The sequence below is a fragment of the Pyrus communis genome, chromosome 12 (genome assembly GCF_041283825.1).
Source record: "Pyrus communis isolate YQ-2024b chromosome 12, ASM4128382v1, whole genome shotgun sequence".
NCBI lineage: Eukaryota > Viridiplantae > Streptophyta > Magnoliopsida > Rosales > Rosaceae > Pyrus > Pyrus communis.
In genome coordinates, this window is record NC_142576.1 from 1,840,780 (window position 1) to 1,868,379 (window position 27,600).

A 27,600-nucleotide genomic window follows, 5' to 3' on the forward strand; every position below is an offset into this window, starting at 1 on the left:
GTCATTATGTCATGGGAATTAAGTTAACCTAGCCACTACCGTCATGCCACCCAAATACGAAAGAGAGATTGTAAAATTGCAGATTCATGCATTTCCTAATCAAACTTCTTCAACCTCGCCAATTTCATTACAATTTACTGTATGAACGAAACATTAAGAACAAAATAAGAAAAAATTCAGAAATAAACTGCAAGTTTAAAACAAATTAGAGACGCCAATAACACCATGTTACGTAAGAAAATTGCAAATTATTTGGTTAGTAAAGAAGTCTATGAACTCTTGGAGAAGATCAACTTGTTATCCCTAATGTACTTTTATCCATTCAGCAACGCCCCTTCCACTCGGCATCACTAAGGCCGACTTTCGTCCCCACTCGACGGGTGGGTAATTAATTCATTACTTTAGAGATCATTACTCAAATCACTTGACAAAAAACTGTATACAACCATGTACTTTATATCTCCCTTAAGATAGAGATACTTTCTCAGCACACCCTCCCGCTGAAACCCTACTTTCTCCAAAACTCTCTGAGAGGCCTTATTCTCCACAGCTACAAAAGACTGCTACCTAACCAAATCAGGGTAGTCCTTGAAAACTTGAGAGAGTGCAATCTTAACTGCCTTTGTTGTTATCCCTAGGCCCCAATACCTTGCAGCTAAAGCATACCCCATATATGCCTTATGCCGATCATCACCTAATCCCCGGAACATGGTCACGAAACCAATCGAACGGTCATCGATGCATATCGACCGCCACCATGGGTGGGGAATGCAAACGTTCTTTATGAAATTCAAAGCCTCGTCTTTGGTTGTCAAAGTCTTGAATTCGCGGAGGACTCGAGTCACTTGATCATCACCTCCGAAGGACAATATGTCGTCGGCGTCGGATAGCCTGAACGGACGGAGAGTGATTCTGGACAGATCGGTCTGCATAACAAGTTACAGAGGTGATAGAAATGAGAAAACACTAGATATTACGAGCAACAATATTTAAAAATGTATGACAAAGTTAAATAACAAACAACTATGCTATGATGTCAATGATGATGTATTGGATTGAATTTATACGTACAAAATTACAAATATTATTAAAGATCATGAAAACTTTGAAATGGGGTTTGTAGAATATAGTGGCCTTACCAAATTTTTTAACCAAAGTTGCTACAAAGTCTTAATCTCCTAATAAATGAATTTATCAGCTATTCTTGTTTGATGAAAACCAACTAGGATTGATAGCAGTTTCGGGCATAATTTAACAGCACTTTGACGTAACATTCAACTTTATGAGGAATCGCAATTCAGAGTCAGAAGTTCGGAGCCAGCTGAGATTCGGACCATTCAAGGGAGATAAAGAGATCCCAACTGTTGGTTTGTGTCAGGTGGACTAGTGAGATGGGTCAATGGTGTCCGTAGAATTTAGAGTGAGTGGTCCGGATCTCTGATCCGCCGGCTTCCGACACAGAGCACTAGTTTAATCACTAGTTGAATTTTGGTGAATGAGAATTATTTACTTTATTACTACCAGGCAATATAATAGCTAGTTGTTTTTCATTTGGTGTTTGTGGCAAAATCTTCCAATAAATTATTCAATTTTATTAATTTGAGTTTATTTGGTTCTTATCAAGTGAGAACAAACTCTAATGCTAAAATGCGTTGTATTTGGTCTGAGAAATCAAAGCAAGGAAGAGAGTTTTGGCATTTGGTCTGAGACATCAAACAGTCCCACATCGAGCAACGCAGCGGTGGAGAGACGAGACCGACGTATAAAAGAGGAACGAGAGGCTCCTTACAACTTACTTACCTGGACGTGGTTGATAGGCGATCATTAAAGCTCATGAGCTAGGATGGTGACCTCCATTGCACTTAGGAGGGGTAGCTGCTTATGGTCTCCTCAACGTAGGAGAGCCAACGTCATAATTTGTTGCTGTGAGGGCCTGCGTTCGCGCGGCCCCTTCATCAATTCAGTTAAGAAAATATTATCTGTCTTGGTTTATATCCGTAAGGATCTCTTAATCCTCCTTAATTAGTTTTACTTTGTAGGGTTGGAGGCGTTGAGAGGCCTCTCAAATCCAACAGTCATTATTATTGTTAAAACGTAAAATATCCCAATCAATGGGAACACGTTATCAAATATGATTTACTCTATTGCCTTTGATGAAATACTTAGTTAAACATTCACGAGCTAATGGGTCACATTCTCTACGAAGGTCGTAAAAGCCTAGAATCAATAGGGCCCTCGGGCTCAATTCATTGCAAACGGTCCAAGTTAATGGTCACGAGACTTGTACAAATTACATGGATAGTAATGGGCTTGCCTATCAAACTCTTAGCACATCAAGATTCTTCGAAGCACAATCCATGAATCTTAAAGGAATATTCCTCTGCTAGTCTGTAGACTAGGTAACACTCTGCTAACAAGTTCAACGAACCCAAATGCTAATTTTAACTCCTTAGTTCTTTATAAATAGCCCGTTGTAGGTAACCTATAACCTGATTGGTCCAACAAGCCCAAAAAGCAGTTGGTGTCTCAACATCAAATTAATTAGAGTTTTAATAATTTTTTTTAATATTTTTCTATAGAAGTACTTCTAACAAAAGTGCCTACTAAAGAATCAGTATTATGGTCATTATGTCATGGGAATTAAGTTAACCTAGCCACTACTGTCATGCCACCCAAATACGAAAGAGAGATTGTAAAATTGCAGATTCATGCATTTCCTAATCAAACTTCTTCAACCTCGCTCAATTTCATTACAATTTACTGTATGAACGAAACATTAAGAACAAAATAAGAAAAAATTCGAAAATATACTGCAAGTTCAAAATGAATTAGAGACGCCAATAACACCATGTTACGTAAGAAAATTGCAAATTATTTGGTTAGTAAAGAAGTCTATGAACTCTTGAAGAAGATCAACTTGTTATCCCTAATGTACAATCCATTCAGCAACGCCCCTTCCACTCGGCATCACTAAGGCCGACTTTCGTCCCTACTTGACGGGTGGGTAATTAGTTCATTACTCAAATCACTTGACAAAAAACTATAAACAACCATGTCCTTTATATCTCCCTTAAGATAGAGATACTTTCTCAGCACACCCTCCCGCTGAAACCCTACTTTCTCCAAAACTCTCTGAGAGGCCTTATTCTCCACAGCTACAAAAGACTGCAACCTAACCAAATCAGGGTAGTCCTTGAAAACTTGAGAGAGTGCAATCTTAACTGCCTTTGTTGTTATCCCTAGGCCCCAATACCTTGCAGCTAAGGTATACCCCATATCTGCCTTATGCCGATCATCACCTGATCCCGGAAACATGGTCACGAAACCAATCGAAAGGTCATCGATGCATATAGACCACCGCCATGGGTGGGGAATGCAAACGTTCTTGATGAAATTCAAAGCCTCGTCTTTGGTTGTCAACGTCTTGAATCCGCGGAGGACTCGAGTCACTTGATCATCACCTCCGAATGACAAGACATCGTCGGCGTCGGATAGCCTGAACGGACGGAGAGCGATTCTGGACAGATCGGTCTGCATAACAAGTTAGAGAGGTGATAGAAATGAGAAAACACTAGATATTATGAGCAACAATATTTAAAAATGTAGGACAAAGTTAAATAACAAACTACTATGCTATGATGTCAATGATGATGTATTGGATTGAATTTATACGTACAAAATTACAAATATTATTAAAGATCATGAAAGACTTTGAAATTGGGTTTGTAGAATATAGTGGCCTTACCAAATTTTTTTAACCAAAGTTGCTACAAAGTCTTAATCTCCTAATAAATTAATTTATCAGCTATTCTTGTTTGATGAAAACCAACTAGGATTGATAGCAATTTCGGGCATAATTTAACAGCACTTTGACGTGACATTCAATTTTATGGGGAATCGAGATTCAGAGTTAGACTTCTTGAGCTAGTGGACAGAGATTCGGACCATTCAAGGAAGATAAAGAGATCTAAACTGTTGATTTGTGTCAGGTGGACCAATGAGATGTGTTAATGGTGTCCGTAGAATTTAAAGTGAGTGGTCCGGATCTCTGGTCCGCCGGCTCCCAACACAGAGCACTAATTTAATTACTAGTTGAATTTTGGTGAATGGAATTATTTACTTTATTACTACCAGGCAATATAATAGATAGTTGTTTATCATATGGTGTTTGTGGCAAAATCTTCCAATAAATTATTCAATTTTATTAATTTGAATTTATTTGGTTCTTATCAAGTGAGAACAAATTCTAATGCTAAAATGCGTTGTATTTGGTCTGAGAAATCAAAGCAAGGAATAGTTTTGGCATTCGGTCTGAGACATCAAACAGTCCCACATCGAGCAACGCAGGGGTGTAGAGACGAGACAGACGTATAAAACGGGAACGCGAGGCACATAGTAACGTACTTACCTGGACGGGGTCGATGGGCGATCATGAAGGCTCATGGCCTAGGCTGGTGACCTCCATTGCACTTAGGAGGGGTGGCTGCTTATGGTCTCCTCAACGTAGGAGAGCCAACGTCTTTATTTATTGCTGTTGGGGCCTGCGTTCGCGCGGCCCCTTCATCAATTCAGTCTGGAAAATATTTATCTTCCGTGGTTTCTATCAGTTTTGGTATGTTACGGTTTCCATTAATATTGTGTGTCACGTGTACAAAAATGACTATTGTATGTAGTCAAACCTTAACGAGCTAAAGGGTCACATTCTCTACAAAGGCCCTCAAAGCCTAGAATCAATAGGCTCGGTCTCAATTCACTGCAAACGGTCTACAAAGGCCCTCAAAGCCTAGAATCAATAGACTCTCGGGCTCGGTCAACAAATGCCCTCAAAGCCTAGAATCAATAGGCCCTCGGGCTCAATTTAGGGCCTAGAATCAATAGGCTCGGGCTCAATTCACTGCAAACGGTCTACAAAGGCCCTCAAAGCCTAGAATCAATAGACTCTCGGGCTCGGTCAACAAATGCCCTCAAAGCCTAGAATCAATAGGCCCTCGGGCTCAATTCATTGCAAACGGTCCAAGTCAATGGCCATGCGACCTGCACAAATTACCTGGATAGTAATGACCTATCAAACTCTTAGCACAACAAGATTCTCGGAAGCACAATCCATGAATCTTATAGAATATTCCTTCGTTGGTCTGCAGACTAGATAACACTGCTAATAAGTTCAACGAACCCAAACGCTAATGTTAACTCCTTAGTTCTCTATAAATAGGCTGTAGTAGGTAACCTACAACTTGATTGGTCCAACAAGCCCAGAAAGCTGGTGTTCGACCGCCAGCTTCTTCCCTCACCTCCACGGCTCCACCTGCATGCAGGAGTACTGCTGGAGTTCTTCAAACACCTCTGGATCGACTCCCTGAACCACGTCTTCACCGACAATGATGCCGGTGAGATTGAGGTGGTAATGTGGGTGCTGCGGTCACTTGCATTCCAGTTCAAATTCTCTTGGTAAGTTAGATTAGTTTAGAATATCATTATCAACTAGTCAAATGAAAAACACAATTGGACTCTCAACGTCATGGAAAATCGAAGAATAAACCAAATAAAATGACCAGTGTACTGAAAAGTCTTGAATAATATAACAAAGCCGAGCTACTGACAATGGCAAGTGCCCAAGAGTAGAAAAAATTACACTTGCACGCATTTTCTAATCAAATTTCATCTGCCTCCGTTCTTTCACTACAATTTATTATTTGTATAAACAAATGTCGAGACGATCTGGTCTGATCAAGCAGAAAAGGAACATCAAGAAGGCTAAACCCTAACCAAAATTAATCAGAGGCTCCAAAACTGCAAAATTGATTCTTCGAGCTCTCAGCATCTCTCCATACTCATGACGGAAGCAAGGGCTTTCCTTGCTCTTTTATCCTTGGAACGCATCAATCCTTGCCGCAACACCTTGATAACAAATAATAGAGACGCATAAACTTATCAATCTTAAAACCTATGCATATGAATCAAATAAGTAAGATTATCATTTCTGAGAAATAAAAATAACTGCCCAAATCTTGGTAAGAGAATGCAGGGCGGAAAGTATACCGTTTGTATCTCTTCTTGGAGCCACATGGACAGAGGGCATTCCTACTGATTTGCCCACTCTTAGCCAAATTAGACTTGGCAAGGTCAAATGGCGTTGAACCCATCAATTTTTGCACCTGAGGAGCCGAAATTTAGAGTTAGCAATGAGTTTTCCATGTTTCAATGTCATGGAAATATCCACAAAATAAAACTTTCATTTTCTAACCATAACTAATGGTCATTACCACTTGCTCTATCCACTAATCTAAACGGGAAACCGTGATACAGTTCAATTTTGACAACTTACAAAAGCAATGTTTCCTACAGTCGTAAATCGTTATCAGAATTTTGTGTTGTGTGGATGTTACAGGAAAAAAGTGTAGCTAAACAAACCAAGGACTCCATAAGCAATATGATTTAAACTTCTCCTTTAATCATCAAACCCCTCTCATTTTCCTCATCAATGCCTACAACACATACACACCCACATAAATAATACGAATTCAGTTCATCCAATGGAAGCAACTCGCATGCCTCCACTAACTTATTAATTCATCTTGAAGGAAGCAATCACACATAATTCAACGTGGCTATTGAAACATGCCCTGATTCGGAAAACCATAAAGTCCCCCCAAAGATAAGAAAACAAGCCAAGACACAGATAGCAAAAGCTATGAGACATTCTGAAGTTAAGTACTAATTTCTGCAAGGTAAATCCGTTTTACGAAGGTTGAAATCTGAGAAATAATACCTCGTTAATGTTCTTTGGCATTGGTTTCCCTTCTTTCTTTAAATTCTCCATCTTCTTTTGTGCTTCTCTAGCCCACGTGAATTTTGCAAGAGCATTCTCAACATCAGCAATCGTGCACTTGCAATGCTTTGCTGCTTCTTGTTTTTGAGCAACTTGGAGATTCTACAAAACAAAAGACCTAAAACTATAATCAAGAGACTTAACCAGACACAATCTACGCACATAAACCTAATATGAATCATTTTGAAATTACAATAAGTAAATCAAAAGACCTAAAACTATAATCAAGAGACTTAACCAGACACAATCTATGCACATAAACCTAATATGAATCATTTTGAAATTCCAATAAGTAAATACTTTGAACCGCATCCTGTGAATAATGAAGTTTCCTTCAGCTTAATAGCTCATTTCTCTGTAGTGATTATATTGGCAGTTTAAGGAGGAAAAAGAACTCGAGTTTAAAGCAATTCCATAAAAGAAATAGGCAAGAGAAATTGGCAAAGAATATGGAAAAGGAAAGCGGAATTAAAAAGATAGGCGAACAATCTCGTATGCAAGTCACAAATATTGGCACTAAAACTATGTAGGATGGATTAGTTTAACTGAGAGATATCCAGATTCCCACAAAAACCAGAGGCAAACCAAGATTTTGTGTGCAATGGCACTTTTTCTTAAGAACATAGGAAATAGTGTTGTAGCTAATTGGACTATTACAAGACTTATTTTATGAGACTTGAACTTTACAAGCATAAGCACACAAGTATACACATTGCCAAATGGACCAAACAGATATTTCATCTGGCAAAAAAATAACAAGTAAAACATCAATTTAAAAGGGTAAAACCAACCTCTCCAGTGGAATCAAATCCTCCGAGATAGCGAATAATCGCTTCCTGCTTCTCGAAAGCATCGGCAAAAGTAGCTTCACTGCTTCTCCCCACAATGTATTGCTTGAACGCCCCGATTCTTCTAGCATTCTTCATCTCATCCGCAAATCCTATAATCAACCCAAGAAACAAACAAATAATTATCGTTAATGGAACCATGAATTTCCAACCAATCTCTCAAATTTACACAAAATTTAACTGAGTTAAGAAGTTAAAACAAAACCCTGGAACCAAACGCTCGGAAAATTTACATTCTTTCTTAATATCAAATAGGTTTGACAAAAAGCTCGAAACTTCAAGCATAAAAACTCGAAAACAAAATATTCAAATCTCAGAGATACGTGTGATCAGGAACCCCAAAAAAAAAAAAAACAAAGTTGAAATAAAGGGACGGACGAAGCAGCGTGAACGAATCGGAGCTGGACTTTGCATCTTCCGGAGAGGTCTTGTTGCCGGTGAAGACCCCTTTGATCTTGTTCATCCATGAGTTATCCAGGTGCGTCGTGGTGGAGATCGGGCGGTGGAACGACGGAGCGAGGTTGCGGTCACCGTAACGGTAGCCGAAGAAAGATGACGGGAAGTTCGAGTTTTTGTTGCAGAATGTGGTGCTTATGATTCGCGAAGAGCGATGCATTCTCGAAAATGTTGCTCTTTTTGGTCTCTATTTCTCTTTGATTACGATTTAGGGTTTTAGTCTGCAGATTCGGGGTTTTGGGAACACACAGACGGGTTGAAGGAAATGCAAAACCCTCTTCCTTGAACGACGTCGTTAATACTTTCTATGTTTTTATTTAGCCCCCCAAAAAGTAAATATTTGCAATTTGCAACTTATTAGAAGAAACGTACCTATCAGGTTGAAGTATCGTCACAACCGAGCGTAACTAGGTTAAGAAGCGCCACAATGGCATAGTGGATATCGGTAGTTATTTGCAATTTGCAACTCATTAGAAGAAACGTACCTATTAGGTTGAAATATAGTCACAACCGAGATTGACTAGGTTAATAACCACCACAACAACATATAGCGGGCATAGGTAAGTTATTTGCAACTTGCAACTTATTAAGACGAAACGCACCTATTAAGTTGAAATATCATCACAACCGAGCATGACTTGGTTAAGAATCGACACAATGGCATAGCGGGCATAGGCAAGTCATTATCGTGACTACGAAATTGCAAGAGAAAATTTAAGTTGACCAGGAATAATGCAACTTATTAAGCAACTGCTGAAGAAAGAATGAATGGCTTATATAAATTCAAAGAAAGTGTTATCAAAATCTTACAAGTTACACTTCTATTCAAAAATACAAAGCAGACCTCAGCCTCCTGCACAATCGATCTGCCGGTTCACATCATCCCGTATCTAAATTAGGACGAAAGGCAGTGAAAAAAAGAATAAATTCTGCAACTTTAAGCCTTCGTCCTCCTAAACTCGAACCAGATTTCGTAGTGGTTAAATAGCAAGCTGTCATGTGTATGCTTTCTGACATACTCCAGGCCTAAATTTGTAAGCCGCTTTGTACATTCGTCTCCTCCCAACCGCGAACAGAATTTGATATTATGGGACACGAAGATTCGCCCGTCATAGGGTTTCAGTTTATTTGTCAATCTCTCTAATCCAATCCACACAAGGTTACCAGGCATATGAAGAAACACAGCACTAGCATAGATCAAGTCATAAACAACATCTGAACCAAATCTGCTGAAGTCCATGTTGTCGCCCTTCACAATCAAAGGGCGCTTGTGCAGAAGACCTTGGGAAGGAAGCTCGTATCTAAAGGCAGCCATTAGTGAGAGCTCATCTCTTTCAAGACAGTGGAAGTGTCCGGGATTAAGATAGCGAATGAAATGCAAACCAACTCGGAGGGTACCACAGCCAATCTCAAGGACAATTGAGTCGGGCTTCAGATGAGAGGACTGAGCGAGGAACTCAAAAACATCTCGCCCGCCTGCCCAAGGCTCACCGTAGTTACTGTGGTGCTCCTCAGTTAGGAGCTCACCAGGGCATGGGAGAGCAGTATGGTTTTCCGAATCAGGTCCTTCATAATGAGATATACCCTTGAATCTGAAAATTGTGAAACGATTGGTCAATTATTTGTACAAAATCATCCCTATATTCACAGAACATGAAATGAATAACTTTCCAGTGATTCAATTGACCCGCAAACAATTGAATACATGATAACTGCAGGCAGAGAAAAGCACGTGGAGAGAACGAGAAATCACCTAACCAACCAACCAAGTAAGAGAATACTCAAGTTAAAGAATCATCGAATAACAAAAATAATACAAAGAAACGTCTATCGAAACAAAAGGAATAGAACAAATCACTTCAAAGTATATGATCTAGTCTAAATCCATGTTCTATAAATCTAGCCGATCATCAAACTTAACCTTTTCGTTTCTCTCCAACCTAACCCTGTGCTTTTACATAAACCAAACAGAGCACAACGGGTACTTGCCCAACTCAGCATCGAAAAGATATATTGTAAAGAAAATGCAGAACTTCAGCAACAAATTCGAGTTCACGTCCACATAACTAAAACAAATAAAAGTTTATTGCCGCAATCTCATGAAAATCGAAGTTCACTAATGTAATCTCATCTCCCCCACATCCTCACTTGGCACAAAAATCACATGAACTGGTACTCAAAATTAAAGTTGACAGCTTTGAATCCAAGATTATAGAGTTTACTAATTCACAATTGAATTCCCAAATCCCATGTTAAAATCAATTGAAGTCCCAATTCCCAATCCCACTGCACAAATTCAAGTCCCCATTCTAATCATACAATGTGCACATTATATTATAGAGGTACTTCTAGAGAGAGAATACTGAATTCTCAATTCCCAAACCCCATGAAAAAATCAATTGAAATCCCAATTCCCAATCCCGCTGCACAAATCCAAGTCCCCATTTCTAATCATACAAATGTGCACATAATATTATAGAGGTACTTCTAGAGAGAGAGAGAGAGAGAGAGAGAGAATACTGACTCCAAGAGATCTTGAAGCTGCTGAGCTCTGGTGCGAGGGTTAATTCCCTTCCTCAACACGTTATCTTGCATATGCAACCCATTCACTCGGATCTGATCCTTCACCCACTCCACATCCTCCTTCGACGACCATATCGTCTCTCCTCCTCCTCCGCCCTCCGCCACGCCGACACTCGGTCCACCGACATCGCCGACTCGCGCAATACTAGCACTAGCAGCCCCACCGGCGACGCGGCCGCCGCAACTGCAAGGCGACGAGAGAGAGTACAAAAGAAAGAAGAAGAACACTGCGGCCACTGACGCCGTCAGAACCAGCGCCGGCACCGTTATCACTATCCCCTTAGGCGACGAATTTGACGGTGACGACCACAGAGCCATGTGGTGTGGATGCGTGTATTCGATTTTACGCTGAAGTCTTCATACATTCAAGACTCTGAATTTTAGGTCTGCAGAAAGATTGGGAACGGCCTTAAGCGACGCCGTTTCACGAAGCCCAAGAGAGACCTGTATCGTTAGGGAGGATGTCGTTTTGGGAGGAACGTGCCATTGCCTGCGGTGTCGCATGGAACATGGAGGTAACATCAGCTGTTAATTCGATATAAAATGATACAAAAATAATAAGTTTTGAGTTAATTTATTAAAGAATTGGATCGTTATCGGATTATTCGTTAATTATTTAAAACACGATTTGTTAAAATAAAATAAAAGTATATCGTGAAAATAATATAAACACAACAAACACTATCGATTTGTCAAGCCTAAATGGTGGATACGAAAATTCACAAATTATAATTTTTTTTATCTCTGAAAGGCCCATAACTAGTGATTCGCGGCCACCCCCCACCCCCCCCCCCCCCCCCCCCCCCCCCCCCCCCCCCCCCCCCCCCCCCCCCCCCCCGGGGGTGTTTCTCAAGTATAAAATTTGTTCGTCTCCTTGGGCGACCTTGAGCCTGCTATTTTGAGGTTGCATGAGGTTTTTAAATTTTGTCTCAGTTTTTTATCGCTCTTGCATCACTGAAACGATCATTTCACAAGTGAACGGTTGTGATTTAACTAAATGACTGTATTTTTTTGTGAAATAATGATGTAACGTGTCAAAAGAAGCTACAAAATTCTGTTAACAACTTAACATAAATCAGCAACCTTAATCAGATCAGTTTACTACCAAGGGATCGTGTAAACAAATAATTAACAGATCCCAGTTGAAGTTTGAAATTCAAACTTTGAACCACCCCACACGACACTCAGCTGCAAAACTCTTGCAGGAACAAACTCAAACTATCAAGTATACGAACCTCAAAAACAATCCGAAAACACGAACACGCATCTTATTCTTGCTATACCACATTACTTTAATCTTACTCACACTCAAACTGTTAGATTAGATCAGACATCCTTCTTCTATGACGACCAAGCATAGTTCTCAAGTTTGGGTCGGACGAAGTGACCAACTTGCTTCGCGTCTTGGATGATTCCGAGCCATTGCACTTCGGGCTCTCTGCCGGTAAAGTATCCGCTGCTTCCTGCGCATATCGCGATTTCCTACTTGAGTTTTGTAAAATTGCTTTGATTTGAGGGTCTGAGTAACTCATTGACTGTGAAGCTGTAAATTGGATTGAACTTCTGGCCACGGATCTCAAACTTCTTGCCTTACCGACTGTTTCTCTTTCTGCATAGCTTTGCCTTTGTCGACTGGCTGCAGTGGAAGTCATGAACCGAGGCAAAGAATTTGAAATGTTGTTCCCTCTGCTTCCTTTCTCTGGCTTTCGTGGCGTTTCTATAACTTCCCTCGAAACTTCTCTGGGACTAATGGGGGCCTTCTCATCTTTCAAATGTCCATACGTGGCTGCAAAGAGGTTAATATTTTTGCGTAGCAGCAAATCGATCTTTTGTATCTGATTTTTAACTTTATGGCACTCTTCTTCAGCTTCTCTCATGTCTTCTTCCAGTTCCTTCACCCTTTTTTCCCTGTGCATCTTCAAGTCCTGAAGAAATAGTAAGTTAAGAAAACATACAGCTGAGAAAACCGAAAATTACAAAGAAACTAGAGAGAGGTACCTCTGATAATTCCCTGTTACACTCTATAGCTCTAGCTCTCTTGGCGAAACTCAAAGAGCATATCGTCTCCCCAACATCTTCTTCACAGGGGCTGACATGTACAAGCATCAAAACCTTTGAACCGTGACCTAAAGCATATTGGATTACAAAACAAAGGTTAAGCACTTTCAAGTCCAGATGATGAAGGGGGTGCGAAAATCATGTAACCCCGCTCAGGATACCAACTGAGTGCACAAACATAATGATTTGTCGTGGGGTCATTACCATTGTTGAGAACACGATTAATATTACGTGAGAAGTTTATGTACTGTCATATTAAATAACTTAAAATAGCCTTTGATGTGTAAAGAAATTCAGTTCCATAACAAAATTTGAAGAATGTGGATCTACCTAAGGAGTCTTTCAGGATTTGTGTCAGCTTGCTGTTCCTGCAACCGAAAAGTTGAAGCGCATCAGATTCTTGCTGAATCAGTAAGCAAAGAGAAAAGCACAGAAGCCCCATGGGAAAAAGTAAAGGGAAAAGGGAATAAGTAACTTAAAGCCGACAGTTTATACCAACTAACTTACCTGTAAGGCACATGGCCTCGCTTCCTTCGTAGAGCAGCAATGACATCACCCAAAGCGGAAAGAGAAAGGTTTATGGCCCTTCCCTCATCAAGTGTAAGTCCAGTTGCCCCTGTTTTAAGCAACCGTTCGCTTCCTCCAAGATCAACCATCCACAGTTTGCCCACTTCCCTTTTAGCTTCCAGGGCATCCCCATTCCGAAATATGGTTATCCTCGTTAAGCTAGATATATGAAGCTAAAAACATAACGTAATTATCGACCAAAATAATCCAATGAAAAATTTGGAAAAATGTGAGTGGACCTGGAACCCACCAGTGAGACCTGCTAGATGCCTCATTCACATTCGTCCAAGAAGTTGATCTAACTCGCCTCCCCCGATTATACCACCACCTAGCTTTAGCAAAATCGACAATTTGCACTTCTGTAAGGCCCTCAATTTCCACCATTCCCTTCGGATCTGTTTGAATGTTGAGATTGCTGTAGTAGAGTTAGCCAAAGTGAAGTAAGCAGTCTAACAAATGGGCTGAAATTGTAGCACCAAGGGCACTAAACAAACCAATGCTTACCATCTTGTTACAGTTTCGTATGTTCTGTTGGCGGGTTTTGGGGACAGTAGATCTCTGAGATTGCCCATGTAAACTTCCAACATGCTCATTGAAAAGGAAATAGAGGACGAGCTATCCAAGGAGGCTTGACAGAAAAGCTCCTTGAGAGCTCGAGGAATTATCCCAGGCTCCTCACTAGTTCCATCCTGCATATCCATTTAACTTTCATCATTTTACGCACATTTGGAACGAAAATGCACCTAACAACCGAACACAAATGCAACAACAAAAGCTTGATCAAAGTTTCGATCACTGACCATGGTATATGTCTTGCCTGTGCCAGTTTGGCCGTGAGCAAAAATACACACATTGTGGCCATCAAGTGCAGATCTGAGAATTGGTTCCACCTCAGCAAACACATTTTCTACAGAATTCGGAAATCCGAACATCATTTAAACTATTATACAAGTCTTAAATTTCCTGATGTGCGATTCACACTCTCAACACTACGAACCAAAACAATTAACAAAATAATCAAACTTGTAAAACACGCATTTCTTTAATTCCTAACACTAACCTTGACTGGTTTCTTGTGGAAAAACCTTATCAAAATCAAATTCTTTTCTTGTTCCAGCTGTCTTAACCGCGATCTTCTCCGATGCGGCCGAAATGGGTTCCCGGATTCTTCTCCTGTCGATCACTAGGAACGGTCGGACCCGACAGAACACTCGAATACTACCTGAAAACTCACTTCACTTGATACAACAAAACAAACAAAAAAACAAAGAAACAAAAAAAACAAATAAAAAAAACATTTCGGAGAAATTTATGATTGATCTGATTGTGACCCAACATTACCTTTGATGTCTATAATCTTGTTCAAAGATTCTCTCCTCTTCTCATCCAAGAACTTCTGCTTCTGCTTCAACTGTGCAATCTCTCCTACAAAACCCAATTGAAAAAGATTATAACTTTTGCTAGATCAAGTAAGCACTTCTGCTCGTAAGCGCTTTTGCTTTTAGCCATTCCAGAAGCAAAACGTCCTAACGAGCTTACTCGAAACTGAAAATTTTCAAAAACTTTACCTTCAAGATTTGATATCGACTGCTGAAGCTCATTCCTTTCGTGCTCAGGGACGACATTGACGTCCGTACAGATGGTGGGAAGAGAAGGAGGAGAATCCGAAAAGTCAATCGATGGCAACCCATCGGTGGAATCTGGACCGTTAGATGATTCCATCGGAGACGACGATAATTGGAAGGACTCGTTCACATTAACAGAAAGCAACGAGATCTGCTCATTTTCTTTCAGCTGAAACCAACATTTTTCCCACAACAGAACAACAACAACAACAACAGCTGACCCTTTGAAGAGAGAGAAAAAGCACTTCTGAGTTCTGAGAAAGCACTTAAGTCAAGTACAAGAATTTGTAGGACCAATCTTACAAATAAAGAACGAAGAAACAACTGAAAGTTGATGTAAATTAAAGAACTTTAAAAAATAAAAGCACTTCCTTCCTCCAACTTCTTCTCAAGTACAAGAAAAAAGGTATTTAAACAGAAAAACAAGCAGTAATTTGATAATCTTAATTAAAAAAAAGGAAGAAAAATAGTAAAAATTCAGATTTCAATAACCCAGGAAAGTTACCTCAATGATTAAACAATCTGACGACCCTGGTTAGCAGGTGAGGGTTTTTGTTACAGTAAAATATAGTAAAATATAAAAAATAAAATAAAAACATTAAGGAAAACATGTGTTTTTAAGATTCTGTTTGGGTGGTCAAGATCTAAAACTGTATTGTAAAAGCAGTTTTTTTTTTCTTCTGTTTTTTTTCAGAGATGGTGGCAGGGGACAGGACAGAGGAGCGTGTGGAGCGGAGGGGGGAAAAGTTAAATGCTTTGCTTCTACCATATTCACTTCCCACCAATTTTATTTTTTAGTGGTTGTTAACACATACCCCACCAAACCTTAACCATTTTTTAGTGGTTGTTAACACATACCCCACCAAACCTTAACAACTCCACAACGGATTGGGATGCACTCTGTGTTTCTGTGTTCGGAGACTGCAGACTTGGAGATCTGTATCATTGAATTTCAATCTTATGACATCTCATTATCCCATACCACTTGCTCGTATAACAAAAATTCAAACTTTAGCGGTTTAGATCTCTTTTTCTTTCTCTTAAACGGTCTAGATCTCTCGATCCGATAACTTTAAAAACATAGACCCGGAGTGGATCTGGATCTCATTCCCTCCACCACTATCCTCCTTCCATCATCCTACTAAATTTCACAACTTTTCTCTCTTTACGCTTGTTCTGATGTTACAACATTGTTTTAATGTGGCTTCTCGACTTTGAATTTGGTTATCAGTCACACTAATATTTTAAGATGTGTCAATTTACTTATATTAATTAAATGGGTCAAAACAACCGTCAATCTGACATCAAACCAACCAACTTAATCGGTTTAATTTGAAAGTTTATAGGACAAACCAAAATAGTGAAATTACGAGCTTTCAAATAACAGTGGATATCACATCCGATGACACATTTTTAGTGCATGAGATCAAATGAAAGAATAGTGAGGTCGCAAGTTGCTTCTTAATTAACTGTGACTTAGAAGGTGAAGTTGAGTATTCACCCTACAACAAATTACGAATAAGAGGTAAATCCATGCAAGGTTTAATAATTTTTCGATGTATCACACCTTCTACAAAACACCTCACCTATGACACCATTCAAACCTTACACATTGCACATTGAGTAATATAAGAGCACGTAAGTTGTTAAGCCCAACATAAAAGTTTAACATACTTTGATACCACGACAAAAAATGAGATTCCACCGTAAAACTAATTGGTTACTGGCAATTTCGGGTTGTAATTCGTAACTTCAACCCATTGTAGCATAAGGGAAATATTGAACATAAGCATAGTAACGTATACTGGTTTAGAAAAACTACAGCAACCAAAAGGGGCCCAACTTACGGCAGCAGCTGCTCATACAAACGTCATTAGCTCGGCCCTGGTATATACATTATGCTCCTCGTCCTCGAGCAATGGGTACGACGCGACGACAGCATCTTGAGCTCCGATATACAGCGATTGTAAATCTTCCCGTACACCTCTCTAACCTTCCTAGCAGGATGGAACACAGCCCCCGGAGAGCAGCACCCAACGCCACTCACATCCCTTCAATCGCTTCCATGACAGCATTGATAACGTGCGGGGATGTCTCGAATATGTTTGGCCGGACGTAGTTCAGCAAGTGGGCTAATGCGTCCTCCTCGCATCCCAATCCTGCTACTCCTAGAGCCATCTGCTTGACAGCAGAAGCTGCAGTTTGCCTGTGAACGATATCTCTATCCATGAGGGCATCCTCGAGCAACGGGGTCACTGCGTAGATGTAGTCTTTCCCCATCTCACCAATGCATTCGAACAAGAAAGAGAGCGATTTCAACACACCATTCTGCACATTAAGCTCTGGAACACGATACTCGTTCATTAGTGCTGGAAGTACTGTTAAAGGAGAACAGGTTTCAGCTACTATCGCAACTGCCACGGGTGTTCTAACGCTCCTGCGCTTTGATGTTGTTCAGTAGAGTGGCAAGGACATCTTGTGTGCCAATGGCTTTAGCAATGTACCCAAAAGCGTTGACAGTAGCACGCCGGATACCATTCTTATGGGCCTTAAGCATCTCAAGAAGTTCAAAACAGATCCTCATCCGCTCCCTTGCTCGAACAAACTCAGCACCGCGATCAGCAACACGACCAACAAGGTCAATACAGTTCTCCTGGACTTTCTCGTGCCTATTTTTCAACATGGAGTCATATAGTAGGTGTCATCCTTGTCATACCAATAACGTTCACAATTTCCTTCAGCGCTCCCAGAATTGATCCAAGAACTTCTAGCCTTCTAGGTACTCTTCTTCCGAATATTCATACAAGACAGACACCAAGATGACCCATCATTTGCTCCACTTGGCACTGCTTCATGACAACAGCAGTTCTCGAAATAAGATCGGTAGCTTGTGTCTGCCTTTGCACCCTTGTTATTCAAGCGCCACTTAGTGTTACGACAAATCGGAGGAAGGTTCCCAAGAGAATTCACAACTGCACCAAATCCATTAAGCATCGCATTAACATCGTCACTGGTCTGCTCTTGGAAAGCATATAGGACACTGTCAATGAGAAGCTCCTCCAACCGAGCTATCAATATCAGATGCACCAAAGTTCACAACCACCTTCTCGATTGTCTCCATAACTATTCTCCTATACGTTTCACTCTCGTCCTTGAGATCCTCGACAATTCTCCCCCACTATATCAGCAGCATCCACTGTGTTTGCTATCTCCGCAGTTGTTTCCCACCAATTGCCTGTAGTTTTTCCTCTCCAAAGCCATCCTTCTAATCCAGAAGTTTTTGAACTACTCAGGCGGAATATCACTTCTTTTATACTCAGACTCTACTCCTGTACTTACAAACTGTTTCACCACTTTAAGCACACTTTTCTTCATCTATTCGTCGGGAGACTGGAACTCTCCAATCAAAACAACCATCACTTCTTTTGTATATTAACTAGCATACATTGCATCCACGAGGGGAATAACGAAACCAGCTGCCTTCAAGAAGGCAGCCAAAACCTTACCACGGTGAGATCTAATACCCTTCCAACAAAGGCTTCAACACTGAGTCAAAGCTCTCAATACCGTATGGGGCAGCAGCCTCAGCAAGAGCAACAAGAGAGAGAGATAGAGAGAGCAGTGACCACCTGATTTTCATCACTCAGACCATTCCCTATAATTTCCACGAGAGACCTCAAGCGGGGAAGAACAGCACACCCGATTGAAATGACAGTCTGCTGAACAATCTTGATTCCAGTGTGCCGTGGTTGCCACGATTTCTAGCTTTGACACACGGCTTTCAAGAATGGCAACAACGTAGGAATACCAAGGGCTGAAGTAACAACACAAAAGCAGAATAGAATCACTCAAAAGGAATATAAATTCCTTTATATACTTTCCAATGCAAAGTATCCATCAATGCTAAGTTCACTTATTTTTAGCTACACATCTGTAATTCGATTTAATCTCATTTTGCTATTTGTAACTTAAAAGTCGTCACTTTACTTTCTGAACTCATAATTTGTTTTACTTTGCCCTCTAAAATTTTGATCTCATTTGGCCCCCTGAAACTTAAAAGCTGTCTCCTCTATTTGTAATAATTCATCTCGACACCCAAAGTAAAGTAAACGTAGCCAAATTATGAGCTACTTCATTACAAAAATATGGAAATAAAATTGAATAATCATAAACGAATGGACACACTAAGTCATTGCATGACATTTGAAGTACTTTAAGTGTTTTTTAGAATCTACTTACATTTTTACTAAGAATTTGTTTTAAAAATAATTTCACCAAAAACATTTTCAAACATTTGAAAAACACTTCCAAACAAAGGAGCCCATAATAAAGTTAAGAAACTTGTGTATTTATTCCCTTAGTAAAAAGTTATTCAAAAAAAAAAAAAGTTATTCAAAAGGAAATTTAAATGTTCATCAAAAAAGAAGAAAAGGAAATTTACATAAATATATAGAGTCCGAGCCCATTACCATAACCGGAGTCCGAACCCGTTTCCACATCGGCCCAGGGGCCGTTTCGTAACTCAACTGTATTCTTCCCAGTCAGGCCCCACAGTACGAACCAATCGCCAGCGAAGCGAGTACCGATCCACCCGCACACCCGCAAGTGTATCTAAAGTCCACGCCCATCGTAAATTCATATACTCACGCAAAAAGACGAAATTAACCTCGATCAGAACCCCAAAAAACCGAGTCAAAGGACTCGCCCACAATAAAATCGAAACCCGCACCCAAAAATTTCCACTCTCGGAAATCGCAACTCAGTGGAAGAAGAAGAAGAAGGAAGAAGAAGACGACGGGCAGCAAAAAAAAGGGAGCTTCCAATTTCTTCGCTGATTGATAAGGTTAGGGTTTTCCACTTTGTTAATTTCACTAATTTTTGTATTAATTTTTAGTTTTCTCTGCATTTTGAATAGTAATTAGTTTAGTTGATCATCTGAATGGTAAATACGAATATGATTAGTGGGTTTTTGTGTTTTTTTTTAATCCTGGTTGTGTTTTTGAGGTCTTAATCTGGTTGAGGTTCGGGTTAATAGTAGGCTTGGTGACCTGGTTAATCTGTTTTAGTCAATTTTTTGAGTTGATTATTGGTGCTTAAATTGAGTGATAGTCGGGAATTTTTGGATAAATTGACGGATTCCATGAAAAATCTGAGACTAATCGAAGTTGTATTGGGTTAGTCGAAATGGCGGTATTGAAAACTATTGAATAGAATTGCTCTGTATAGTCAGCAGTTATTTTCGGGGTTTTTTTTTTTTTTTTTTTTTTGGCATACATGTGTTTTATGGTGTGTTTCGTTGATTATATAAAAACTGAGGGTTTTGGCAGTCGGGGAGTTTGAGGTTCTGCGGTTTTTTGGTGCTGTGAGTTGTATAGGGCTAAGAAGTATCACCATTTCATCTGTTATTTTTAAAAGCTAATGTTTTTGTTGGTAAATAAACATTAAACTGTAAAATGATTCCCGGCAATATCACACGAGAAAGTGGGAAGAGGTTGGATTGTCAAATTTATTACATTTGACATGTAAAACCTAATCTACGTACCAATTACATTCTTTGGGAGATTAGCAACTTTAATAGATTTTAACTCTTAAGTGTCTAATTCATTTCTTTTCATTGCAGTTGCAGTTGCATAAGGTATTGATAAGTTCATCAAATAATTCCTCATAGGTTGAGAACTGATTACATGATAGAATATTCCTTAACATGTCGAGAAAGCATATTTATTGCATCATCTATATTGGATATGTCACCTATGTTATGCTTCGTTGTATTGAAAAACTCAAGTGGATAACTAAGACGGGTGGTATATTTACCTTTACAGTTTCAACAACGCCTTTTGTTTGACAAACTTGCTAGGACCAAATATATTCTAAAATTAGCGTCACTTTTTAGGGATAGGAATTCATTGTTTACATTTATTTGTTAATCTATTATTATTAAATTTTAATGCTTCTCTTTGTAGTTGTTTATGCGATGCACCGAGTGGGTAGTTCAGGGAACACAAACAATTCCACTCGCCCTCGTAAAGAGAAGAGATTAACATATGTGTTGAGTGATGCCGATGACACGAAGGTGAATTGATTCTGTATTTTTTTTTCCTGATTTCTGTTTTAAGTTCTGTATTTAAGTTTTTATTTGTTAGAAAATCTTTTACATTTTAAAGTATATGTCTCACTTTTGGACTTAAAAGGCACAACTCGTATAGTAACTTTCGTTTAATCTGCCTACATAAGCATTTTGCATCAAACATTTTGTTAGTGTTAAATTATAGATGCTTAACCACGTTTGGATTGTTTCTCTCTGCAGCATTGTGCCGGCATAAATTCTTTGTCTGTACTTAAGGGATCAGTGTCTGGGTGTGATTACCTGTTTACTGGAAGCCGTGATGGCACACTAAAAAGATGGACGCTGGCTGAAGGTGCTGCTACGTGTTCAGCAACCTTTGAGTCTCATGTGGATTGGGTAACCATTTTCTTCCTATGTTTAAACCTAGTTTTGTTTATTTAAAACAAAATGTGCCATTTAAGGTCTGTAGATGTTTAAATTTTGAGAGTTCTTTTCTCATGGAAATTGATGAGAATTCCTTACTCTTCAATTTTGAGTGGATTTTGTTCTTCTTGTCTTAATATAAAGCAGGGTTGGGGAGTCAGTTTATATTGGAATCTTTTCCATGTAGGGTGTTTAAACTAGACCAATCAGCATAAAAATTGTTAAAAGGGAAAACGAAATGGAAGAATGTTGTGTGCACAAACTTTCTTGTGTTGTGCACAATATTAGACTGTTTTTTGAATCAACATTGTATTGTTCGTAGCTCCAGACATGCACCTTTTAATACAGTCGTTGTATTACTTTTAAGAAAAAGTGATATTTACTTCTTTTTTTTCCTGTACTGCATGCATAAGTTAAAATTATACTTAGAGAGTACTTCTGTTGTGCAGGTTAATGATGCTGTTCTTGTAGGTTATAATACGCTTGTTTCTTGTTCTTCAGATACCACCCTTAAGGTTCGTTGGCCTAGATCTTTGTTTTGCTTTGTTTTGGTTTTGTAACTTGTGTTTTCTTTATGGCTGTAACTGATTCATTTGTATTTTTTTATATATTTCAACTGTCATATGGATACGTCAGACGTGGAATTGCATGTCAGACGGAGCTTGTACCAAAACTCTTCGTCAGCATTCTGACTATGTCACATGCCTTGCTTCCGCAGAGAAAAATGTAATTTTCTCATCAAATTTTCATCTGCCTTATGAATGCATAGGTCTTGTCATTGCACTCATTCTATATGCTGATAGTTCGAGTTCTGCTTGGTGGCATCGTTGCATATCTTATGGAAGACCTGAATATGCTGATAGTTTAGATTGCATCTTTCTGCATTCATTTGAACTTCTCAAATCTCAAATAAGTTCCTACAAGTGTTTGGAGTGGTAGGTAATGCTGCCCAGATAGTGATTTTCTGTGTCTGTGGAGGACTCTTTTGGGGATTCTGCTAATGAGCAGATGATCACCCTTTGGTGATTAGTCTTTGCACTTATTTGGCTTGGTTGGAGGAAAAGAAACTATAGATAAGAGGGGTGAAGTAGATGTCTTTGGAAGAGAAACAGTACTTGACATCTTTGTGGGCTGCATCGCATAGGCATTTTAGGGACATTATCTTTCTTTTGATTAATCATGATTGTTTGGGACTTATGTTCTAATTGTAATGTTTCTGCTGTTTTTTAATAGTTTATGCACTTAATATGGACGGACATCTTTCCATATGTATTTGTATAGTTTTATCTTGAATATGATATAGAAAAAGAAAGTTTCTGATCCTTTTGTAGTGTCATGCATTTTAGAGCACTATTGTTGCCTCTGGTGGACTTGGGGGGGAGGTATTTGTATGGGATCTTGAAGCAGCTCTTACTCCAGTTGCAAAGTCAGGTGAATCAATGGAAGATGATAGTTCAAATGCTGTCAATGGTTCTGGAAATGCAATTACAAGTTTACGTACTATCAGCTCTAGCAACTGCATTTCCATGCACACAACTCAGCCACATGGATATGTTCCAATCTCTGCCAAAGGTCATAAGGAATCAGTTTATGCATTGGCAATGAATGATAGTGGATCGCTTCTGGTCTCTGGTGGAACAGAGAAGGTATATTTTGTTGTCTAGGGTTGGCTGTGTCCTAAATTTATTATTTTTATCTCGAAGACATGAAACATTCTTATAAACTGCAGAAGTGTACCAGCTTTTGGTTGAATATTTTTAACTTTCGTCTTCTAGCTAGTGTGTGAGGTTTACCAGAAAGTGTCATTAACTATTAATTATATCCTGATGCCCTTTAGGTTGTTCGTGTTTGGGATCCAAGAACAGGTTCAAAGAAAATGAAACTAAGAGGGCATACAGATAATATCAGGGCTCTGCTGATTGATTCTACTGGAAGGTTGGCTGGATAAGTTTTTCATATGCTGTCTTCGTTGAGCACTTCAAAAATGATTTCTGTTAACTTTTTGGTCTTGATAGTTTAGTTTGTAATATGTTTTATAGATGATACAGCAAATGTATTGAACAAGCAAGTCACAACCTTGATTTGATAATGAATGATTTATTCATCTAATTGGGTAGTTCTCTGTGCTATATTCATACAATTTGTTTTGGTTACAATCATTAACAGTGTGTTCTTTCTTTAATTTCATTTTTACAGATTTTGCTTATCAGGATCTTCTGATTCAATGATCAGGTTGGTGCCCACATCTCTTCCAATGGAAACAATTAGCATTAGGTGCAAGTTGAAAGATATGATTGTTTATGTGATAGGAAGTTGGTATTTTGTTGAGAACATAGTTCACCAAATTCTTTCTGTTTTGTAGGCTATGGGATCTTGGTCAGCAGCGCTGTGTGCATTCTTATGCTGTGCATACAGATTCTGTTTGGGCACTTGCCAGTACCCCAACATTTAGTCATGTATATAGTGGTGGGAGAGATCTTTCTGTGAGTAGAGTTCTCTTGTAAATTCTCTTCTCAGAACTCATTGGATGTTTAGTTTTTCTGCTCATTTTTTTAATACTCAATTCTGTTTATACCCTCAGTTATACTTGACAGACTTGGCCACAAGAGAGAGTCTCTTGCTTTCCACAGGGGAACATCCCATTCTGCAGTTGGCTTTACAAGATGATAGTATATGGGTCGCAACAACAGATTCTTCAGTTCATAGATGGCCTGCTGAAGGGAGTAATCCCCAGAAGATAATTCAAAGAGGTGGTGCATTCTTGGCTGGAAATTTGTCCTTTTCAAGAGCAAGGGTGTCATTAGAAGGATCAACCCTAGTAAGTATTACTTTGTTCTTTATGTTCAAAATTTATGTCTTGTTGCATGTGCATGTACCATGCTCTATTTATCATGGTAGCTATTCACCTTTTTCTTCGCAGTCTTATTTGATATTTGTCACGTCATCAGACATTTGAGTTTTGGGGATTAATGTTATTGTGGATGTTTTCCAGGTCCCTGTTAATAAAGAACCTATTTTTACGATTCCTGGAATTCCCGGAATAGTGCAACATGAAATATTAAACAATAGAAGGCATGTCTTGACAAAGGTAATCATGTTGATTTTCTCATATGTTATTATGATGATGCTCCTGTTTAAAGTTTACTTTGACTATCTAGTTTTGTTGTCAAACTGTATGTCATTGCTTAATTAAATATTTTGAACCAATGTGACCTTGATAGGACACTGCTGATTCAGTGAAGTTGTGGGAGATTACGAGGGGTGTTGTCATTGAGGATTATGGAAAGGTTATAGTCTTTTTTTCCTGTACACTATTATCTAACTAGATTTATATAATAGTGTTAGAGGCGAATGCCATAATGAGGAACATTATAAGCATCTGTACTTATATTGTGTACCATACAGGTCAAATTTGAGGAGAAAAAAGAAGAGCTTTTTGAGATGGTATGCTTCCTAGTCTACAATGATTTCAGCTTGACAGCATTGATGGATTTTTATAGTGTTTTCTTTATTGCTTCAGGTGAGCATTCCTGCATGGTTCACTGTGGATACCAGACTTGGAAGTTTATCCGTACATTTAGATACCCCGCAATGCTTTTCGGCAGAGATGTATTCAGCAGACCTTAACATTGTGGGGAAACCTGAAGATGACAAGGTAGAATGTTTTTTCGCCCCCTTTTTTGTGGGTTCTATGGTTTCTGTATTTTTTTTTTCCTTAACTATGACATTTAACCATTTATTAGTTATGCCAAGTCAGCCGATTTATCTCTTTTAACCCCCCATGACGAAATTGTTTGAGAAAATAAATATATCTGTTGAAATAAGTTTTTGTAATTCTTCAGGTTAATCTAGCACGAGAAACTCTTAAAGGGCTCTTGGCTCATTGGTTGGGGAAAAGAAAGCAAAGACTTGGATCACAAGCATCAGCTAATGGGGATGTGTCATCCGCAAGGGATATTACTACTAGAAGTATTACCCATTCAAGAATTGAGGTGGATAGTAATACTGAAAATGATTCAATGGTCTATCCTCCCTTCGAATTTTCTACAACTTCCCCTCCTTCTATTATTACTGAGGGCTCTCAGGGAGGACCATGGAGGAAGAAAATCACTGACTTAGATGGTACTGAAGATGAGAAGGACTTTCCCTGGTGGTGTCTCGATTGCGTGTTGAATAATCGGCTACCCCCTAGAGAAAATACCAAGTAACTTCCTTGCTTTAGTAGAAAGTTTTTACTTTGTGCCCGAGATTAATAAATTCTCTTCTCAGTTTTTAGTAGACTATGGTGCTTATGTGTTAAAAAAAGAATTACTTGCCTGAAATTTGCAACTAACATTGTGCATGTTGAATTTTAAACAATTACAGAAATTTGCTAGTGAAGGCATTATTTTTGAAATATTATGTCCTTTTGTATTATCTTATAAAAGAAATATTCTTTTGTTAATTTTTTTCAGGTGCAGTTTTTATCTACATCCATGTGAAGGTTCAACTGTCCAGATCCTCACACAAGGGAAACTCAGCGCCCCTCGTATTTTACGAATCCATAAAGTAAATTCTGCATTTCATGTTAGCTCATGAATGGATGGAAGTTCTTCAAGTACTCATTATTGTATGTGTGCGCGCGCACACATTTATCCTATTTATTATACTTTACTAACGGGAAATTTTATGCAGGTAGTTAATTATGTTGTTGAGAAGATGGTCCTTGACAAACCATTGGATAGTGCCAATCCTGATGCAACATTTGCTCCTGGTCTTGCTGGAGGGCCAGTGCAGCTTTCATCGGTAGGAGATGGATCTTTCCGATCTGGATTGAAGCCATGGCAAAAGCTTAAGCCTTCTATAGAGATATTGTGTAACAATCAGGCAAGTGGACAAACATCTTGGATGGACGTAATCATATGCATAGTAATTAGCAATTTAACTGTTTAGTAGGATTCTTTTGTGGCAATTAAAAATTTAACGAAACTATAACTGCTAAAAGTTTAAGACACTGGTAAATGCTTTTTCTGTTTTTGGGATTAGCAGCTAAATGTATTCTTGGTTGAACTTATATGCAATTTACTAGTTCTGTGACTGCTATTGGTTATTACCTATCCTTTTGTTATGCACAGGTCTTGTCCCCAGACATGAGCTTAGCCACGGTGCGGGCTTATATATGGAAGAAATCTGAGGATCTGGTTCTCAATTACAGGGTGATTCAGGGCAGGTGATTTTGTGCTAGATTCCAGAGGTGAGGTGCCTTTGTTTTCGCTAATGTGCAAGTTTTCGATGCATTCAGATCGTTTGTAAATTTGTAGTAAAAAAATGCCTTTTCACTTACGGTAACTGTTATTAAGCAGTATATAGTGATCTACAAGGATAAAAAATAAATATAGGATACATGTATATATCTATATATGTTTCTATAGATGGTGAGAATGACAGTAGCTACTAATAGACATTTATTATTATGCCTTCAAAATTTAATGCACACTTCTATCTACCTGAAAAAACCAATATTGCCATGTCTTAGAACATGGCTCCTTTTCTCTTCCTTAAAAACTGATGTTGGCCTAAAAATGTTGTGCCACTTAATTACCGAGACGGAGCTGTACCTCAAAGGTTTGTCATTAGTACTTGCAGGTGATATTGTGTTTAAGATAATGAGAAACATTGATTATTCTGGGGTCGCTCGTGGCACTTGTAAAGTTTGAAAACCAATTGATTGCTGAATCCAGTGGCATTCCCCAAATCTTCCCGAGAAGGCTCTGGTTAGCCTAGTCCTTGTTGGGCAAGGGAGCATCATCATCTTTGTTGCTGATGCGGACGCTGCAGATTTGTCAATTGGTTGTCTGCGTGTGACAGTACATAGAGTTTTCGACTGGATGAGAAATCAACATGAAGTTTCTTCAAACTTCTGAAGAGCCGGATTAGGCACAAGGTGATGAAAGATTTGTAGATTTATATTGTCGGGTACGATACCTAGCCATAGAACATTCTATTGTGAAAGGAATTTTTATAATTTGTTTCACAGAATAAGACAGTATCATTCTGCTTCATTTCCAGATTTCTTTTCCGTTCACCTCGTGCTGCTCCTTCGTGTAGTTTTCTATTTTCTGAAAGATTTTACCGAAATGAAATCCCAATTTTGCATTTTAGAAA

General features: G+C 39.0%; 4 protein-coding genes, 2 non-coding genes and 1 pseudogene across 7 annotated transcripts; 3 read left to right on the plus strand and 4 right to left on the minus strand.

Moving 5' to 3' along the window:
• The first annotated feature begins 1,792 nt into the window (after nt 1–1,792).
• Nucleotides 1,793–1,954, plus strand: LOC137746345 (U1 spliceosomal RNA). The gene has a single exon (XR_011069817.2). It is a non-coding gene; the product is annotated as a U1 spliceosomal RNA (small nuclear RNA).
• A 2,446-nt stretch (nt 1,955–4,400) lies between these two features.
• Nucleotides 4,401–4,562, plus strand: LOC137746344 (U1 spliceosomal RNA). The gene has a single exon (XR_011069816.2). It is a non-coding gene; the product is annotated as a U1 spliceosomal RNA (small nuclear RNA).
• Nucleotides 4,563–5,534: 972 nt separating this feature from the next.
• On the minus strand, nt 5,535–8,399 carry LOC137746091 (uncharacterized). Its single transcript, XM_068486156.2, has 5 exons — nt 8,056–8,399; nt 7,621–7,769; nt 6,770–6,931; nt 6,040–6,155; nt 5,535–5,898 (listed from the first exon to the last, which is right to left on the minus strand). The coding sequence occupies exons 1-5, from the start codon at nt 8,291–8,293 to the stop codon at nt 5,880–5,882; spliced, it is 684 nt and encodes a 227-aa protein (XP_068342257.2). The 5' UTR covers nt 8,294–8,399; the 3' UTR covers nt 5,535–5,879.
• Nucleotides 8,400–8,887: 488 nt separating this feature from the next.
• On the minus strand, nt 8,888–11,143 carry LOC137745990 (uncharacterized). The gene is made up of 2 exons (XM_068486033.2): nt 10,658–11,143; nt 8,888–9,725 (listed from the first exon to the last, which is right to left on the minus strand). The coding sequence occupies exons 1-2, from the start codon at nt 11,032–11,034 to the stop codon at nt 9,071–9,073; spliced, it is 1,032 nt and encodes a 343-aa protein (XP_068342134.2). The 5' UTR covers nt 11,035–11,143; the 3' UTR covers nt 8,888–9,070.
• Nucleotides 11,144–11,761: 618 nt separating this feature from the next.
• LOC137745843 (P-loop containing nucleoside triphosphate hydrolases superfamily protein) lies at nt 11,762–15,721 on the minus strand. The gene is made up of 11 exons (XM_068485868.2): nt 15,472–15,721; nt 14,910–15,220; nt 14,683–14,766; nt 14,402–14,563; nt 14,142–14,248; nt 13,846–14,030; nt 13,592–13,756; nt 13,282–13,500; nt 13,105–13,142; nt 12,715–12,842; nt 11,762–12,641 (listed from the first exon to the last, which is right to left on the minus strand). Exons 2-11 carry the CDS (start codon nt 15,061–15,063, stop codon nt 12,033–12,035), a joined length of 1,851 nt encoding a protein of 616 aa, XP_068341969.2. The 5' UTR covers nt 15,064–15,220; nt 15,472–15,721; the 3' UTR covers nt 11,762–12,032.
• A 944-nt stretch (nt 15,722–16,665) lies between these two features.
• On the minus strand, nt 16,666–19,594 carry LOC137745439 (uncharacterized; annotated as a pseudogene).
• Nucleotides 19,595–19,629: 35 nt separating this feature from the next.
• On the plus strand, nt 19,630–27,600 carry LOC137745885 (uncharacterized). Of its 2 annotated transcripts, none has more exons than XM_068485920.2 (19): nt 19,630–19,809; nt 20,930–21,039; nt 21,274–21,429; nt 21,906–21,971; nt 22,093–22,182; nt 22,803–23,102; nt 23,294–23,391; nt 23,653–23,688; nt 23,819–23,939; nt 24,038–24,274; nt 24,449–24,544; nt 24,678–24,743; nt 24,862–24,900; nt 24,977–25,111; nt 25,299–25,660; nt 25,911–26,004; nt 26,131–26,322; nt 26,571–26,689; nt 27,082–27,600. In XM_068485920.2, the coding sequence occupies exons 2-18, from the start codon at nt 20,941–20,943 to the stop codon at nt 26,667–26,669; spliced, it is 2,286 nt and encodes a 761-aa protein (XP_068342021.2). In that variant the 5' UTR covers nt 19,630–19,809; nt 20,930–20,940; the 3' UTR covers nt 26,670–26,689; nt 27,082–27,600. The 2 variants fall into 2 exon arrangements, with proteins under 2 accessions (XP_068342021.2, XP_088537228.1); XM_088681102.1 differs by having other exon boundaries at nt 19,636–19,809; nt 27,073–27,233.